Source organism: Pristiophorus japonicus, chromosome 14 (assembly GCF_044704955.1).
Source record: "Pristiophorus japonicus isolate sPriJap1 chromosome 14, sPriJap1.hap1, whole genome shotgun sequence".
NCBI lineage: Eukaryota > Metazoa > Chordata > Chondrichthyes > Pristiophoridae > Pristiophorus > Pristiophorus japonicus.
Genome location: NC_091990.1, coordinates 163,408,661 through 163,427,643, shown reverse-complemented (window position 1 = coordinate 163,427,643; position 18,983 = coordinate 163,408,661). Strand labels below are relative to the sequence as shown.

General features: G+C 46.9%; 1 protein-coding gene across 1 annotated transcript in view; it reads right to left on the bottom strand.

Moving 5' to 3' along the window:
- Positions 1 to 18,983, bottom strand: part of ano9b (anoctamin 9b) — a 202,344-nt gene that overhangs the window by 38,219 nt on the left and 145,142 nt on the right. Inside the window, exons 15-16 of the mRNA XM_070898654.1 lie at positions 15,819 to 15,855; positions 14,057 to 14,168 (exon numbers count right to left, since the gene is read on the bottom strand). Of these exons, the coding sequence (XP_070754755.1) occupies positions 14,057 to 14,168; positions 15,819 to 15,855 (149 nt within the window). The remainder of the gene's footprint in view (positions 1 to 14,056; positions 14,169 to 15,818; positions 15,856 to 18,983) is intronic.

Here is an 18,983-nt window from a genome sequence, read left to right as displayed (position 1 = left end):
GCTTCCAGCCACATATTCGCGGCATAACTAAAACCGCCTATTTCCACCTCAGTAACAGTGCCCATCTCCACCCCTGCCTCAGCTCATTTGCTGCTGAAACCCTCATCCATTCCTTTGTCACCTCTAGACTTGACTACTCCAATGCACTCCTGGCTGGCCTCCCACATTTTACCCTATGTAAACTTGAGCTCATCCAAAACGCGGCTGCCCGTGTCCTAACTCGCACCAATTCCCGCTCACCCATCACCCCTGTGCTCACTGACCTACATTGGCTCCTGGCTAAGCTGTGCCTCGATTTTAAAACTCTCATTCTTGTTTACAAATCCCTCCATGGCCTCGCCCCTCCCTATCTCTGTAATCTCTTTCAGCCTCACAATGCTACCCACCCTCCCGCCCGAAATTTCTGCACTCCTCAAATTCTGCCCTTTTGAGAATCCCTGATTATAACTGCTCAACCATCGATGGCCATGCCTTCTGCTGCCTAGGCCCTAAGCTCTGGAACTCCCTCCCTAAACCTCTCTCCCTCTCGTTTGTCTTATAACACTCCTGTGAAGCACCTTAGAATGTTTTACTACGTTAAAGGCGCTGTATAAGTACAAGTTGTTGTTGTGGAGAGTCGTCATGTATGGTACTCATGCACACTCCTTAGTACATTTCCACTGCTCACTCACTGTATAATGCACTCCCACACCTTCACCATACTGTGCATGACCACTGCACACTCTATACAGTTGCAGTAGGTATGCTCATTTATCCCAACAGATGTTCTCGAATAATGTGTGGGTATAAATATCTCACCAGGGTTTCTTTGTATTAAACACATGTACCTCTACTATTGTAAACAGTGAACTTGTGCTACATACTCACTTAAAGTCACAGTATTTGTATAATTAATATACAGTAAACCATTATTATACATACCAGACACACCACATTATCTTTGTATACTTACAGTAATCACAGTTCGATACATTCACTTGCGATTCAATATACTATCTTATAGTCGACAGTGCACAACTATGCTAAAAATACCTATTGTATTTTATTACTGCAGACTTAGTTCAACGTGTGAAATTAACTTACAGATAGAGTAGTAGAGGCAAAAGTCCTGAAATCATTTAAGAAACAATTGCTACACTAGAGGAATATTAGGATCTGTCTGGGTGGATAAATTAATGGGGGCCAAATGGCCTTCGACATCTATAATTATTTTGTGATCCTGTGAACTATGACTAATCAAGCAACGACATAATCAGTGTATGTTCACTAGCTTATAAATGGATTAGTCAATAAATGCCCTCCAATGTGTCTGATCTCATAGGTAGAGCGGTTATGGCGCTATATTTGGATTATTCTGCGTCAGGAAAGAGAAAACCAACTAGGATTGTTGCTTGTGATCCAGTGAACCTTGCTGGAATCATGTGTCAGCGTTGGGTGAGGGCAAGACCAAGCTCAGCTGCGTTGCCCTCCATAGTGAAACTAACTGCTGGCACTTATTGTCTACCTGAGGGCATCTACTGCTACAGTGGCCCAGCAAGAGACAGTACCTCCACGAGAGGAAAAGGGAAGCAATCCGATTCAAAAGAAGTTTAGAAAAAATAAATGGGCTGCATTTTTGTTTTTTGAGATTTCGAGGCGGTAATGGCGGTGGGCCTGGAAAAAGTTTGCGCCCTCATATGCAAAATTCGGCAAAATATGAGGTTCCATGATCGGGAGCGCAAAATCAGGCATTACACAAGGAAGTTTTTGCACCCCAGCCAAAAATCACGGCGTTAAATAAGTCAGAATAATGTGCAGGACAAGGTTGTGCAGGTGCCCCGATTTTTGTTGATTACTCTTGTAACTAGTTTCTTTGATTTAATTGTTGTTCAGTGCCCTGCAACATAACATTGTCTATTGTATGGTTGTCTTTTGGTGGGGGGAATTTTTGCTACTTTGTTGCAGTAAAATGTCTGTTTGATCCTTTGCCATTGGTGTCTTGTGTGTCATTCCCACATTCACCAGAGATGTGCCTTTATGGGGGCACATAGCGTGTCCAGTATCAGCTCCATCTCTCAGTTTCCTCCATTTAGGAGAACCCGTCCATTTTGAGCTGGCGACGTGTGACTCTTGGTCCGGCAGTATATCCATGCTGCCTCCCCTGTGGATAGTGTGACTATCCAATGGGGCCTCGCCAGGCAATCCCCACGGGCAATGCCTGGCCCCTCATGATGGCCAAACTGTGCAACATGCAGCACACCACAATTAATTCGGATACCTGTTGATGGGAGTATTGAAGACTGCCTCCAGAGCGGTCCGAGACATCGGTCTTCTTGTAAGAGATGGCATATCTCTGCCAGCACTTCCTTTCGCATGCGCAGCCTTCTCACCACACTGCTGCTCAGAGAGCTCACAGTATGAGCGTCGGTGCCTGAAAACCCGTGGGGGGGGGGGGGGGTAAGCCCTTCTCCCCAGACGTCTTCGGCCAAGAGAGCTTCTTCTAGCTTGACGCCACCTGCATGCAGCATGATACGCTGGAGAACTAGTAATGCCCCCATTAAGTTCTCTCACTGATGCTGTAAGAACACTGTAATGGCAGATAAAACTGATACTTTCAAGTCAGAGCTTCACGCAGTGTGTTGTGCGCAACCGTTGCAGTCAATGTGACCTTTGATGTAGGATCCTCAACCCTCCATTTAATAACGCCACTAATCCTGCTGCTGCACCCTGGCAATGCCTGGTTTTTCAGACGTTTCCTGGGGTGGATGTTTAGTGAGGTGTTGGGGCCTAATTTTGTATTCGAGGCGCTAGCGCAGCATTGCACGACAATTGATGTCATGATCTCAGTGAAACTAGAGGATGGGGCAGTAAGGTTTTGCACCGCCGCATACTATGAGCCAAATTTGCCGGCCGGGCAGTAACAGCTAAGCGCCCACCATAACACCTAGAAACACCCTTTACTGCCCCCTCTGGAGGCGTAAGCGAGACGAAAATCCAGCCCAAAGACTTACATTTATATAGCGCCTTTCACAATCCCAGCCAATGAACTACTTTTGAAGTCACTGTTGTAATGTAGGAAACGCGGCAGCCACTTTGTGCACAGCAAGCTCCACAAACAGCAATGCAATAACGATCCGATAATCTTTTTTTTGTAATGTTGTATGAGGGATAAATATTGGCCAGGACACCAGGGAGAACTCACTGCTTTTCTTCTAAATAGTGCCATAGGATCTTTTACATCCAACTGGGAGAGCAGATGGAGTCTCGGTTTAACGGCTCATCTGAAAGACGGCACCTCTGACAATGCAGCAATCCCTCAGTACTGCACTGGAGTGTCAGCCTGGATTTTTGTGGTCAAGTCTTTGGAGTGGGACTTGAACCCACAATCTTCTGACTCAGAGGCGAGAGTGCTACCCAATGACTTACAGCTGACACACTCACCATACTGTATATTATACAGGTACAACGTCCCGAATCCAGAACTCCGAAAACCGGACATTTTAAGCATCGTGAATGGAGTAGTCCAGACTCCGGAATTATTCTCTGAAAACTGGACATTTTAAGCATCGTGAATGGAGTAGTCCAGAATCCGGAATTATTCTCTGAAAACTGGACATTTTAAGCATCGTGAATGGAGTAGTCCAGAATCCGGAATTATTCTCTGAAAACTGGACATTTTAAGGCGGCCAAGGTGGAGTAGTCCAGAATGCAGAATTATTTTCCGAAAACTGGACATTTTGAGGCAGCCAAGATGGCGACGTCAGGCAGCGAGGGACGAGGAAACAAAAAAACTCAGCACTGCGGGTGGTGAGAATCAGCGAGGAGTGGCATGAATGTAGGGTATAGAGGAGATGAGCGAGTGATGGAAATTCAGCACCTCAGCCACCCTACGTGTGGCACCCCGCCAACAGTCTGCATTCACCCAGGGACCCGCTCATCGATGACCAGCCACCGGGCTCACTGACCCTACCTGGAGGGCTTGAGCCATCACTGGGGTTGGGAATCCTTCCCTTCAGCTCTGGATAGCCCTGAGCACCAGTGTGGGCAGCGAGGTCCGAAATCTGGAAAAACCCAAAATCTGGCACGGATTCAGTTGAGGATTCCGGATTTCAGACTATTGCTTTTCTTGTCTGAAATCTGGAAAAAAAACAAAAAACGAAACAAACTCGATTCCGAAGATTCTGGATTTCGGATGTGTACCTGTATAGAGAGAGCAGATTTCTTAAAATGCATTCAGGAGAACTTTTTTAGCCAGTACATAGCAAGCCCAACAAGGAAGGGGGCGGTTCTGGACTTAGTTTTAGAGAATGAAGCTGGGCAGGTGGAAGGGGTATCAGTGGGAGAGCATTTTGGTGCTAGTGATCATAATTCAGTTAGATTTAGGGTAGTTATGGAAAAGGACAAAGATAGGCCAGGAATAAAAGTTCTCAATTGGGGTAAAGCCAATTTTACTCAGCTGAGATGTGATTTACCAAAGTGACTGGATCCAGCTACTTGAAGGTAAATCAGCATCAGAGCAGTGGGAGGCATTCAAGGAGGAGATAGTGAGGGTTCAGAGCAAGTATGCTCCCTTAAAGAAAAAGGGTGGGGCTAACGAATCTAGAGCCCCCTGGATGTCAAGAGACATACTGGCTAGGTTAAAGAAAAAAGGGATTCTTGTGACAGATACCGAGGGCTCAATACTGCAGAAAGCCTAGAGGAGTATACAAAGTGCAGGGGTAACATTAGAAATGAAATTAGGAAAGCAAAGAGAGGGCATGAAAAAATATTGTCAAGTAAAATCAAGGAAAACCCAAAGATGTTTTATAACATCTTACTATGTTATTAAGAGCAAGAGGATAACTAAAGAAAGAGTAGGGCCTATTAGTGACCATAAAGGTAAACTGGAGGCGGAGGAAGAGGGTAATGTTCTTAATGAATACTTTACGTTTGTTTTCACAAAAGAGAGGGACGATGCAGACATTGCAATCAGGGAGGAGGAGTGTGAAATATTAGATGAAATACACATTGAGAGAGGAAATATTAAGGGGTTTAGCATCTTTGAAAGTGAATAAATCCCCAGGGAAGCAACAGAGCAAATAGCAGAGGCTCTGACCAACATTTTCCAATCCTCCCTGGCTACAGGTGTGGTACCGGAGGACTGTAGGATTGCTAATGTTATACTATTGTTTAAAAAGGGAGAAAGGGATAGACCAAGTAATTAAAGGCCAGTCAGCCTAGCCTCGATGTTGGGAAAATTATTGGAAAAAATTCTGAGGGACATGATAAATCTTCATTTAGAAAGACACGGATTAATCAAGAACAGTCAGAAACATAGCAACATAGAAATTTACAGCGCAGAAGGAAGCTATTTCGGCCCATCGTGTCCGCGCCACCCGACAAAGAGCCACACAACCCTTGGTCAGCAGCCCTAAAGATTACATATAAACCTATGGACAATGACGGAAAAGCAAAGAGCACCCAGCCCAACCAGTCCGCCTCACACAACTGCGACGCGCCTTACACTGAAACATTCTACACTCCACCTCAACTGGAGCCATGTGATCTCCTGGGAGAGGCAAAAACCAGATAAAAACCCAGGCCAATTTAGGGAGAAAAAAATCTGGGAAAATTCCTCTCCGACCCATCCAGAAAATCAAAACTAGTCCAGGAGATCACCCTGACCGTATTCTATTCCCTGCAGTACTTACCATTATATCTGTGCCGTCCAACAAAAGGTCATCCAGTCTAATCCCAATTACCAGCTCTAGGTCCGTAACACAGAAACATAGAAAATAGGTGCAGGAGTAGGCCATTCGCCCCTTCGAGCCTGCACCACCATTCAATAAGATCATGGCTGATCATTCACCTCAGTACCCCTTTCCTGCTTTCTCTCCATACCCCTTGATCCCTTTAGCCGTAAGGGCCATATCTAACTCCTTCTTGAATATATCCAATGAACTGGCATCAACAACTCTCTGCAGTAGGGAATTCCACAGGTTAACAACTCTCTGAGTGAAGAAGTTTCATCTCAGTCATAAAAGGCTTACCCCTTATCCTTAGACTATGTCCCCTGGTTCTGGACTTCCCCAGCATCGGGAACATTCTTCCTGCATCTAACCTGTCCAGTCCCGTCAGAATTTTATATGTTTCTATGAGATCCCCTCTCATCCTTCTAAACTCCAGTGAATACAGGCCCAGTCGATCCAGTCTCTCCTCATATGTCAGTCCTGCCATTCCGGGAATCAGTCTGGTGAACCTTCGCTGCACTCCCTCAATAGCAAGAACGTCCTTCCTCAGATTAGGAGACCAAAACTGAACACAATATTCCACGTGAGGCCTCACTAAGGCCCTGTACAACTGCAGTAAGACTTCCCTGCTCCTATACTCAAATCCCCTAGCTATGAAGGCCAACATGCCATTTGCCTTCTTCACCGCCTGCTGTACCAGCATGCCAACTTTCAATGACTGATGTACCATGACACCCAGGTCTCGTTGCACCTCTCCTTTTCCTAATCTGCCGCCATTCAGATAATAACCCTGCAGGTTACTGCACTTTAAGTGCCCATCCAACCATCTCTTAAAAGCGGTGAGGGTTTCTGCATCCACCACTCTTCCAGGCAGCGAGATCCAGATCCCCACAACCCTCAGCATGGAGTTGTTAAGGGAAGATCGTGCCTAACTAACTTGATTGAATTTTCTGAGGAGGTAACAAGGAGGGTCGATGAGGGTAGTGCATTTGATGTAGTCGGCATGGATTTTAGCAAGGCTTTTGATAAGCTCCCAAACTGGTCATAAAAGTAAAAGCCAATAGGATTCAAGGGAAACTGGGAAGTTGGATCCAAAATTGTCTCATAGAAACATAGAAACATAGAAAATAGGTGCAGGAGCAGGCCATTCAGCCCTTCTAGCCTGCACCGCCATTCAACGAGTTCATGGCTGAACATGAAACTTCAGTACCCACTTCCTGCTTTCACGCCATACCCCTTGATCCCCCGAGTACTAAGGACTTCATCTAACTCCCTTTTGAATATATTTAGTGAATTGGCCTCAACTACTTCCTGTGGTAGAGAATTCCACAGGTTCACCACTCTCTGGGTGAAGAAGTTTCTCCTTATCTCGGTCCTAAATGGCTTACCCCTTATCCTTAGACTGTGACCCCTGCTTCTGGACTTCCCCAACATTGGGAACATTCTTCCTGCATCCAACCTGTCCAAACCCGTCAGAATTTTAAACGTTTCTATGAGGTCCCCTCTCACTCTTCTGAACTCCAGTGAATACAAGCCCAGTTGATTCAGTCTTTCTTGATAGGTCAGTCCCACCATCCCGGGAATCAGTCTGGTGAATCTTCGCTGCACTCCCTCAACAGCAAGTATGTCCTTCCTCAAGTTAGGAGACCAAAACTGTACACAATACTCCAGGTGTGGCCTCACCAAAGCCCTGTACAACTGTAGCAACACCTCCCTGCCCCTGTACTCAAATCCCCTCGTTATGAAGGCCAACATGCCATTTGCTTTCTTAACCGCCTGCTGTACCTGCATGCCAACCTTCAATGACTGATGTACCATGACACCCAGGTCTCGTTGCACCTTCCCTTTTCCTAATCTGTCACCATTCAGATAATAGTCTGTCTCTCTGTTTTTACCACCAAAGTGGATAACCTCACATTTATCCACATTATACTTCATCTGCCACGCATTTGCCCACTCACCTAACCTATCCAAGTCACTCTGTAGCCTCATAGCATCCTCCTCGCAGCTCACACTGCCACCCAACTTAGTGTCATCCGCAAATTTGGAGATACTACATTTAATCCCTTCGTCTAAATCATTAATGTATAATGTAAACAGTATAATGTCTCAGAGGCAGGAAGCAAAGGGTAATGGTAATGGTGTTTGTGTGACTGGAAAGTTGTTTTCAGTGGGGTCCTGCAGGGCCCAGTACTAGGTTCCTTGTTTTTTGTGGTATATAATCAATGATTTGGACTTAAACGTAGGGGGTATGATTAAGAAGTTTGCAGATGATACAAAAATTGGCAGTGTGGTTGATAATGAAGAAGAAAGCAGTAAACTGCAGGAAGATATCAATGGACTGGTCAGGTGGGCAGAACAGTGCCAAATGAAATTCAATCTGGAGAAGTATGGAACAATGCATTTGGAAGGGCCAACAAGACAAGGCAACATGCAGTAAATGGTACGACACTGAGAAGTGTAGACCTTGGAATGCTTGTCCACAGATCCCTGAAGGTAGTAGCACAGGTAGATAAGTTGGTAAAGAAGGTATATGGGATACTGGCTTTTATTAGCCGAGGCATAGAATGTAAGAGCAGGGAGGTTATGCTTGAACTGTATTAATCACTGGTTAGGCCACAGCTAAAGTACTGTATGCAGTTCTGGTCACATAACAGGCAGGATATGATTGCACTAGAGAGGGTACAAAGGGGATTTACGAGGATGTTGGCAGGACTGGTGAATTTTAGTTATGAGGAAAGATTATATAAGCTCGTTGTTGTTTTCTTTGGCTGAGGGGAGACCCAATTGAGATAGATAAAATTATGTGGGGCTTAGATAGATTGGATAGGAAGGACCTATTCCCCTTAGCAGAATGGTCAATAAACAGGGGGGCATAGATTAAAAGTAAGTTGTAGGTGTTGTGTATCTGTAAAGCATGCACTCCCATGTTCCGCCACCAGGGAGCTCATCCTCTGAAGTCCCAAGGGATCCCAGCATCCCTTGGGAGCAATGTATATAAGCCGGCCCCTAAGGCCTGTTCCTCACTCGAGTGTCTTATTAAAGACTGAGGTCACTGTTACTTTAAACTCCCTGTGTGCAGTCTCATCTGTGTTAGGAACACAATAACTGGCGACGAGAATACGAATCCAGCGCAAAGATGCAGCAAACTGTGGGCATCCTGGAGAAGTTCTCGGAGGGTGAGGACTGGGAAGCCTATGTCGAACGGCAAGACCAGTACTTTGTAGCCAACGAGCTGGATGGAGAAGGAAGCGCTGCAAAAAGGAGAGCGGTCCTCCTCACAGTCTGTGGGGCACTGACCTACAGCCTCATGAAGAATCTTCTGGCCCCGGTGAAACCCACAGATAGGTCGTATGAGGAGCTGTGTACACTGGTTCGGGAGCATCTTAACCCGAGGGAGAGCATGCTCATGGTGAGGTATCGGTTCTACACGTGCCAGCGATCTGAAGGTCAGGAAGTGGTGAGCTACATCGCAGAGCTATGGCGACTTACAGGACAATGTGAGTTTGATGGCTACCTGGAGCAAATGCTCAGAGACTTTTTTGTACTGGGCATTGGCCACGAGACCATCCTACGAAAACCTTTGACTGTAAAGACACCGACCCTCAGTAAGGCCATTGTAATAGCACAGGCGTTTATGTCCACCAGTGATAATACCAAACAAATCTCTCAGCACACAAGTGCTAGCAATGTTCATAAATTAACTGGAACTGTGTTTGCAAGCAGAAATGTACAGGGCAGAAATCACGAGTCTGCAACTGCCAGCAGGCCTCAGGTAACCCAGATGACTCAGAGTCAGCAACAAAGGATGAATGCAAGGCAATTCACACCTTGTTGGCGTTGTGGAGGCTTCCATTCAGCCTATTCACGCCGCTTCAAAGGGTATGTTTGCAAGAGCTGTGGAACAATGGGGCACCTCCAACAAGCTGCAAGCTCTGCAAAACCTGCTAACCACCACGTGGCAGAGGAAGATCGGTCCATGGTGGATCAAAGCAATTTCGAGCCTCAGAGAGAGGAGGCAGATGCTGAAGTACACTGGGTGCACATTTTCGACGAAATGTCCACCTATAATGCTAAACGTAAAATTGAATGGCTTACCCATAGCCATGGAATTGGACACTGGCGCTAGCCAATCCATCATAAGTAAAAAGATGTTTGAGAGACTGTGGTGCAACAAGGCATTCAGACCAGCCCTGAGCCCCATCCACACAAAACTGAGAACGTACACCAAAGAGCTCATTACTGTCCTGGGCAGCGCCATGGTCAAGGTCACCTACGAGGGCACGGTGCATGAACTGCCACTCTGGATTGTCCCGGGCGATGGCCCCACACTGCTCGGAAGGAGCTGGCTGGGCAAATTCCGCTGGAACTGGGATGACATCCGAGCACTATCACATGCCGATGAGGCCTCATGTACCCAGGTTCTTAACAAATTTCCTTCCCTTTTTGAACCAGGCATTGGAAACTTTTCCAGGGTGAAGGTGAAGATCCACTTGCTCCCAGAGGCACGACCCATTCACCACAAGGCACGAGCGATACCTCACATGATGAGGGAGAGAGTGGAAATCGAGCTGGACAGGCTGCAACGCGAGGGTATCATTTCCCCAGTGGAATTCAGCGAGTGGGCCAGCCCGATTGTTTCAGTACTCAAAAGTGATGGCATGGTCAGGATTTGCGGCGATTATAAAGTAACTATTAATCGTTTCTCGCGACAGGACCAATACCCGCTACCTAAGGCAGACGACCTATTTGCGATGCTGGCAGGAGGCAAGACATTCACCAAGCTCGACCTGACTTCGACCTACATGACGCAGGAGCTGGAGAAGTCTTCGAAGGGCCTCACCTGCATCAACAAGCACAAGGGACTGTTCATCTACAACAGATGCCCATTTGGAATTCGGTTGGCTGCAGCGATCTTCCCGAGAAACATGGAGAGCCTACTCAAGTCGGTACCACACATGGTGGTCTTTCAGGATGACATATTGGTCACGGGTCGGGACACCGCCGAGCACCTACAAAACCTGGAGGAGGTCCTCCAGCGACTGGATCGCATAGGGCTGCAGCTGAAGAGGTCGAAATGTATCTTCATGGCAACAGAAGAGGAGTTTTGGGGGAGAAAGATCACGGCGGACGGCATTCGGCCCATAGACATCAAGACAGAGGCTAACAGGAACGGGTCCAAGCCACAGAACGTCACGGAGCTGCGGTCGTTCCTGGGACTCAACTATTTTGGTAACTTCCTCCCGGGGTTAAGCACCCTCTTAGTCTGTACATGTGTTATTGTGCAAAGGTGAGAACAGGGTATGGGGAAAAAAACAAGTAATTGCTTTTGAGAAAGCCAGAAACATTTTATGCTCCTACAAGCTGCTTGTATTGTATAACCCGTGTAAAAGACTTGTGCTAGCATGTGAAGTGTCGTCGTACGGGGTCGGGTGTGTATTACAACAAGCTAACATTGCGGGGAAATTGCAACCTGTCGCCTATTCTTCCAGAAGCTTGTCTAAGGCCGAGAGGGCCTACAGCATGATTGAGAAAGAGGCATTAGCGTGTGTGTTCGGAGTAAAGAAAATGCATCAGTACCCGTTTGGCCTCAAATTTTGAGCTGGAAACTGATCACAAGCCCCTCACATCCCTGTTCGCTGAAAACAAGGGGATAAATACTAATGCCTCAGCCCGCATACAAAGGTGGGCACTCGCGCTATCAGCGTATAACTATACCATCCGCCACAGGCCAGGCACCGAGAACCGTGCGGATGCTCTCAGTCGGCTACCATTGCCCACGGGGATGGAAATGGTGCAGCCTGCAAACTTGTTGATGGTGGCGCAGCCCGCAGACTTGTTGATGGTCATGGAAGCGTTTGAATCACCCGTCACGGCCTGCCAGATTAGGACTTGGACCAGCCAAGATCCTCTGCTGTCCCTAGTAAAAAAACTGTGCACTGCATGGGAGCTGGGCCAGCATCCCAGTTGAAATGCAAGAGGTAATCAAGCTGTTCCAGCGGCGAAAGGACGAGCTGTCCATTCAGGCAGACTGCCTGTTGTGGGGTAACCGCGTAGTGCTACCCAAAAAGGGCAGGGAGACGTTCATCTCGGATCTCCACAGCACACACTCCAGTATAATATTGATGAAAGCGATAGCCAGATCCCACGTGTGGCGGCTGGGTATCGACTCTGACTTAAGAGTCTTGTGTACGGCAATACAGCGTATGTGCTCAGTTGAGCAACGCGCCCAGAGAGGCACCACTAAGTTTGTGGTCCTGGCCCTCCAGACCATGGTCAAGGATCCATGTGGACTATGTGGGCCCGTTTCTCGGTAAAATGTTAAAATGTTCCTGGTGGTGGTGGATTCTATTTCAAAATGGATTGAATGTGAAATAATGTCAGGAAGCACTGCCACCGCCACCATTGAAAGCCTGAGGGCCATGTTTGCCACCCACGGCCTGCCTGACATACTTGTCAGTGACAATGGGCCATGTTTCACCAGTGCCGAATTTAAAGAATTCAGGACCTGCAATGGGATCAAACATGTCACCTCGACCCCGTTTAAACCAGCTTCCAATGGGCAGGCAGAGCGGGCAGTACAAACCATCAAGCAGAGCCTTAAACGAGTCACAGAAGGCTCACTCCAAACCCACCTGTCCCGAGTACTGCTCAGCCACCGCACGAGACCCCACTCGCTCACAGGGGTGCCCCCAGCTGAGCTACTCATGAAAAGGACACTTAAAACCAGACTCTCGCTGGTTGACTCCAACCTGCATGATCAGGTAGAGAGCAGGCGGCAGCAACAAAATGTAAACGATGGTCGTGCCACTGTGTCACGGGAAATTGATCTGAATGACCCTGTGTTTGTGCTAAACTATGGACATGGTCCCAAGTGGATCGCGGGTACGGTGATAGCTAAAGAAGGGAATAGGGTGTTTGTAGTCAAAATAGACAATGGACAAATTTGCAGAAAGCACCTAGACCAAACGAGGCTGCGGTTCACAGACTGCCCTGAACAACCCACAGCAGACACCACCTTTTTCAAGCCCACAACACACACCCAAAGGATCAACGACGTCACGCCGGACCATGAAATCGAACCCATCACGCTCAACAGCCCAGCAAGGCCAGGCTCACCTAGCAGCCCTGCAGGGCCAACAATACGCCAGCCCAGCGAGGGCACAGCCAACACACCAGAACAGACATTTGTATCGAGGCGGTCCACCAGGGAAAGAAAGGCTCCAGACCGCCTCACCTTGTAAATAGTTTTCACTTTGACTTTTGGGGGGTGGGGGGGGGGGGGGGGCGCGGAGTGATGTGTATCTGTAAAGCATGCACTCCCATGTTCCGCCACAAGGGAGCTCATCCCCTGAAGTCCCAAGGGATCCCAGCATCCCTTGGGAGCACTGTATATAAGTCGGCCCCTAAGGCCTGTTCCTCACTCTGGAGTGTCTTATTAAAGACTGAAGTCACTGTCACTTTAACCTCCCTGTGTGCAGCCTCATCTGTGTTAGGAACACAATAGTAGGAGGTTTAGAGGGGATTTGAGTAGACAATTTTTCACCCAGAGGGTGATGGAGGGTCTCGAATTAATTGCCTTAAAGGATGGTAGAGGCAGAAACCGTCATAGCATTTAAAAAGTACTTGGAAATGGACCAAGAGCTGGAAAGTGGGATAATAATATAATTTTATTTATATAGCGCATTTAACATAGTAAAATGTCCCGAGGCGCTTCACTATAGTGTTACAAGATAAAACAGATACATTTGACAAGGAACCACAAAAGAAGAAATTAAGACAGATGACCAAAAGCTTGTTTAAAGAGGTAGGTTTTAAGGAGCGTCCTAAGGAGGATAGGGAGGCGGAGAGTTTCAGGGAGGGAGTTCCAGAACTTTGGGCCCAAACAGCTGAAGACACGGCCACCGATGGTTGAGCAGTTATAATGAGGGATGTTCAAGAGGGCAGAATTTGAGGAGGGGAGACATCTTGTGGGGTTGTGAGGCTGAAAAAGATTACAGAGATAGGGAGGGGCAAGGCCATGCAGTGATTTGTAAACAAGGATGAGAATTTTGAAATTGAGGCGTTGTTTAACTGGGAGCCAATGTAGATCAGAAAGCACAGGGGGGATGGGTGATCGTGATTAGGCGGATAGCTCTTTGTCGGCTGGCACAGACACGATGGGCTGAATGGCCTCCTTCTGTGCAGTAAATTTCTATGATTCTGTGATTATCATTGCACAATGCAAAACTTGGCAGATTCCAGGGAGAATACCTCTGACAGTGCAATTGGAGTAATAGTTTACATGGACTTTTAAAATTACACACTTTACCAGGGTGTATATCTACCCACAAAAATACTATACTCACCTTCCGAGAAAAAATGCGATATAAATGATGGATGAGAACATTGTGAAGAACTGGAACGTGAACATTTTTACAGTGAAGTTGTTTTCACGAGCCAATAAGGTGCGTGGCCTTTCTGTAAAACACCAGAAGGTGATTAAGTCACAACATACAGTACTGCCCATGATTCAGTCAATCCCCGAGATCACATATTATCACATATTGGTCCAATATGTATTATTTGCATTTGAAGCTTTCATAGAAACATAGAAAATAAGTGCAGGAGCAGGCCATTCGGCCCTTTGAGCCTGTACCACCATTCAATAAGGTCATGGCTGATCATTCCCTCAGTACCCCTTTCCTGCTTTCTCTCCATACTCCTTGATCCCTTTAGCCGCAAAGGCCGTATCTAATTCCCTCTTGAGTATATCGAATGAAGTGGCATCAACAACTTTCTGCGGTCGGGAATTCCACAGGTTAACAACTCTCTGAATGAAGAAGTTTCTCCTCATCTCAGTCCTAAATGGCCTACCCCTTATCCTAAGACTGTGTCCCCTAGTTCTGGACTTCCCCATCATCGGGAACATGAGTCAGTGTTTTAAACCAAATGTCAGCTTGCTTGTGTTTCACCAGAACAAAATCAGCTTTTTCCCCTCAGGTGGAAGAGAAGATTATCAGCTGTCAGAACCAGTCAGTCAGATGTTGCTTTCTTTCATCGTTAGTTGCACAAACGTTTTAAGATGATGATTTCTAAGAATCACAGTTACAAACTTCCCTATTTAGTGTTTGTCCCTGAAGAATAACGAATAAACTGCTAAAGTGTCATTATTGAAACTTTTCATTTTCCTCAAAGGAACTTTCTGGGGCATCTCAGGCTGTTGTCTTATGGCTCATTTTCTTCAAGATTATTTGCAACCAGTTGTGCTAAGGAAATTGTTCTGTGGTGTGAAAACACTAACTGACTTTATTTAAGCACTTCTGTCACTGCACTTATAGGATTGTCAGGATTTGGAAATAAAATAAAGAATGGAGTTGGAGTGGTAATGATGTTACCTTAATTAAAATATATTACAGCAAGATTCCTACAGTTAGGATTTTACTAATATTATGATGTATGATTCTGGCCTGTTTGCACATGCAGAAGAGTTATATTTCAAAAGCTTTTGTACTATACTTTATTAATGGACACATCAACTTGTTAATTTCAAATGGGTACATTTTTCATTAAAATAATAGAGGAATGTCATATGAATGCATTAAGCATTTGTCCATCATAACTACCAATAGTAATTTCTAGATTACATTCAGATGTTAAAAATAGAAACTGTGTGAAATACATGGCATGATGTCTAAAAGAAGAACTTTTGGATGTGATCCTTCATCAACAAAAGAGAACATGGATATTTAATTATTAAATTGGGTGACAGGATGCCCATGTAAGTCAGCGAAGACATTGATGATGAATGAGCAAACTTACTACTGAGCAGAATAAGTGCGGTACAGTTTTGGACAAGTTACAGTTTATGGAGGGCGGGAGGACAGTGAAGAGTCTTCATAGAGTCTGGAGGTGACAAAGAATGATTATAATAAGGTCAGATCCCATTGTATTTTCAGTGCAATTCCTCTTCACGTATCATAGGCATATATTGAGGCTGTATTCAAGCTGTTATTATGTTTGGGGACTGCCAGATTTATTTCAGTGTTAGCTCATGCTAGGTGTAGATTAGCAAGTATGAACTTGTACAGAGTTCAAACAATTTCATTACAGAGTTACAAAATTACATACCTAAATCACATAACATCTTTGCAACAGAGCGATTAATCTGGAACACAAAAATGTAAACAATTATTTTTATTCATATTCCTGGGTAAATGCAAGTGTCTCTGCTGGTCCCACTATAAGATCTAAAATTATACATTTGCAGCCAGAGTAGCAGTTGGTTTGATTAAGTGGTGCAGCATTCTGTTGGTGATGGTGATAGTGTGTGAGTTTACCCACTCAATTTGCCAGTGTGATTTTTTTAAATTACTTTTTGTGTAAATGGAACACTTCCTATCTCAGCGACCAAAGGGAAAAATTCGGTACCTTAGCACTTCCTGTTAGCACCAGCAGATGGCCTTGATGAGGTGCTAGAGCACTATCGGCAGGGCGAGGCAAACCCAGCACCACACGGCAATTCCCGCCCATCCCCGCAGCGGCGCCGGTAACATTTATCGTCGGGGGCCTCAACGCCAGGTGATATCGTGATGTCAGTGAGTGTGCAACGCTCACTGACCATCTGGTCTGCGAAATTGATTGTCGCCACCCACCTTGGCGCCTGGAGCAAACAGCGACAAGAAGAGCGGTGTGAAGTACCAGGAAGCCAGCTCCAGGCATTTAATTTAAAGGGATCATCAGTATTGAGTCACAGCTGTCAGGTTAATGGAGTCTCAGTGCTTTCTTGTCAGTTTCACACAGTGCAACAGTTTCATTCAGTAATTGCAAGGTTATTTTGTATCAGGGGTGTTGTGGGAATTAAAAAGTAGCTACATTTATTCTTTTAAAAAATCAAACTGTTATACTTGGTTACATTAATGGGAACTGTACTGGTAGCTGACTTCGCCCTCCATGATTTACGGCAAAGGGAGCAGAGGCAGCGAGAAAGACTAGAACATGTGGCCAAAGGGGGGAGGAGGGCCATCAGGGCTCCCAACAGGAGGCCTTTCCCACTGGGAGTATTCCAAGAGCACTTCTCCTACCTCCAATTAAGTGAGGAGCAGTGTATTAGAAGGCTCTGCTTCACCAAGGTGGTGGTCACAGACCTCTGCCACCTCCTGCAACCAGACCCGCAACCTCAGATCAGGGCGACCACGGCTCTCTCTGTGGCAGTCCAGATCACTGTTGCCCTCAAGTTCTTTGCCGGTGGATCCTTCCAGACTGCAGCAGGAGACGTAGCTAATATCTCACAGTTCGCCGTCCATCGTTGCATCCGGGAGGACCCAGAGGCTCTCTACTGTAGGAGAAGGGACTACATTTCCTTCATCATCGCCAGAGAGAAGCAGGGCGAGTGTGCATGTGGCTTTGCTAGGATAGCGGGATTCCCCAAGGTGCAGGGCGCCATTGACTGCACCCACGTGGCTTTGTGGGCACCGCATAACAATCCTGAGATCTTCTGTAACCACAAAGGCTACCAATCACTTTATGTGCAGTTGGTGTGTGACCACAGACAGCGAATCCTCAATGTCAAGGCTCGCTATCCTGGCAGCAGCCACAATGCCTTGATCCTGCGTCAGACCAGTGTGCCAACGCTCTTCCAGCCACCACGTCAAGCTCAAAGCTGGCTGGTCGAAGACAAGAGCAATCCGCTTTCCACCTGGCTCATGACTCCCCTCCGCAACCCCAACACTCTCACTCAGCACTCATATAATGAGAGCCATGCCATCACCAGGAACATCATCAAACAGACCTTCGGCCTGCTGAAGCAATGGTTCCGCTGTCTTGACCGCTTGGGAGCAGCCCTCCAGTACTCGGCTGAGCAGGTGGCCTATTTCGTGGTGGTCTGCTGTATGCTCCTCAACTTGGCCAAAATGAGGGCCCAGCGCTTGCCACCAGGGATTGTGGGATCACCTCAGGAGGAGAAAAATATAGAGTAGGGGGACAAGGAAGAAGCAGAAGATGAGGAAGAGGAACAGGGACGAGAGAGGAGGCAGCCACTCTATTGGCCTTCCAGAAGGCCGTCCATAATTGCCTCATCCGACTGCGATTCGAATGAATTAAATCCCAGATCCCTGTTGCTCATCACATCCCCATCATTCCATTCCTGTTGCAGGCCATATCACAGCACAAAGCTGAAATGTGACATACCACAAAAGAATTCAAACTGAATTAATAAATTTATCAAAAGTCAGTGAACACATATACCACAAAAATATGAACTATTCACCCTTGTGCAATCTCTTAGTGCCTCTCATTACTGTGCCTTTGCCTACTCTAGTGCTCCTACAAACTGTTGGCCCAGTGGTTGCAGCAGGACTGCTTGAAGGCTTCTGAGTGTCCGTGCGGGAGACTTCAGATGACCTTAGGACGCCCTCAGCCAGCTCTGGGCCTGGAAGGCCCGGCTGTAGACGGCACCACCTCAGCATGGGCAGCGGCTGTCTGGGTGACGGGCAGCGACAATGGCAATGGCGGAGTGGCAGTGGTGGGAGCAGGAATGCCATAATTCCTTTCATCTCCTCCAGACATTCCATCCTCACTTTACAGTTGGGCATCCTGCGACCCTGGCTCTGCATGTCTTCGTTCTTCACCTTCATCTTCATCTCCACTGTCCCACTGCCACTCCCCCGGGGCAGCATCTCAGCATCCCTTGCAATTTTTTTGAGCACAGATTGCTGGCCTGCTGCGACACCGTGAAAGCCTTGGTCGAACAGTGGAAGTCCCAATCATGATGACAGCAGCTTGCGTGGCATCAAGCTGAGACTGCATGAGAACAGTCTGAGATTGGATGCCACCAAGCATAGACTGCATTAAAGAACTAGTATGTTGCATCGCTTCCGCTTGTGCTGCAATGGAAGCTGCCAGATCGCCCATCACACATGGCATCAGGTCTGAGTCACCACGGTCTCTGGGCGTCTACCATCCTTTGCAGACTGGAAATGATGGGCTCCATGGTGTGAGCAGCGCCTTGTGCTCTGTTGGAGGCGGACTCCTTCACACACCTTACCATTGCCGAGAGGCTCTCGGGCACCCTTGCCATTGTACCAATCATTTCAGTGTGCATGCCCATGAACCTTCTTCTAAACGCCTCCCCATCGAGGTCCTCATCTGAGTCCTGCGCAGCAGAACTCACGAGCGAACTTGCCCTCCAGGGAGCTGGCCTCTGAGCTACCTTTTTCCCCCTGGCTTTGCTGCAGCCCACTCATCCCCGGTGCCTCACGCTGTGCAAATCCCACTACTATACTAGCCTCTAAAGAA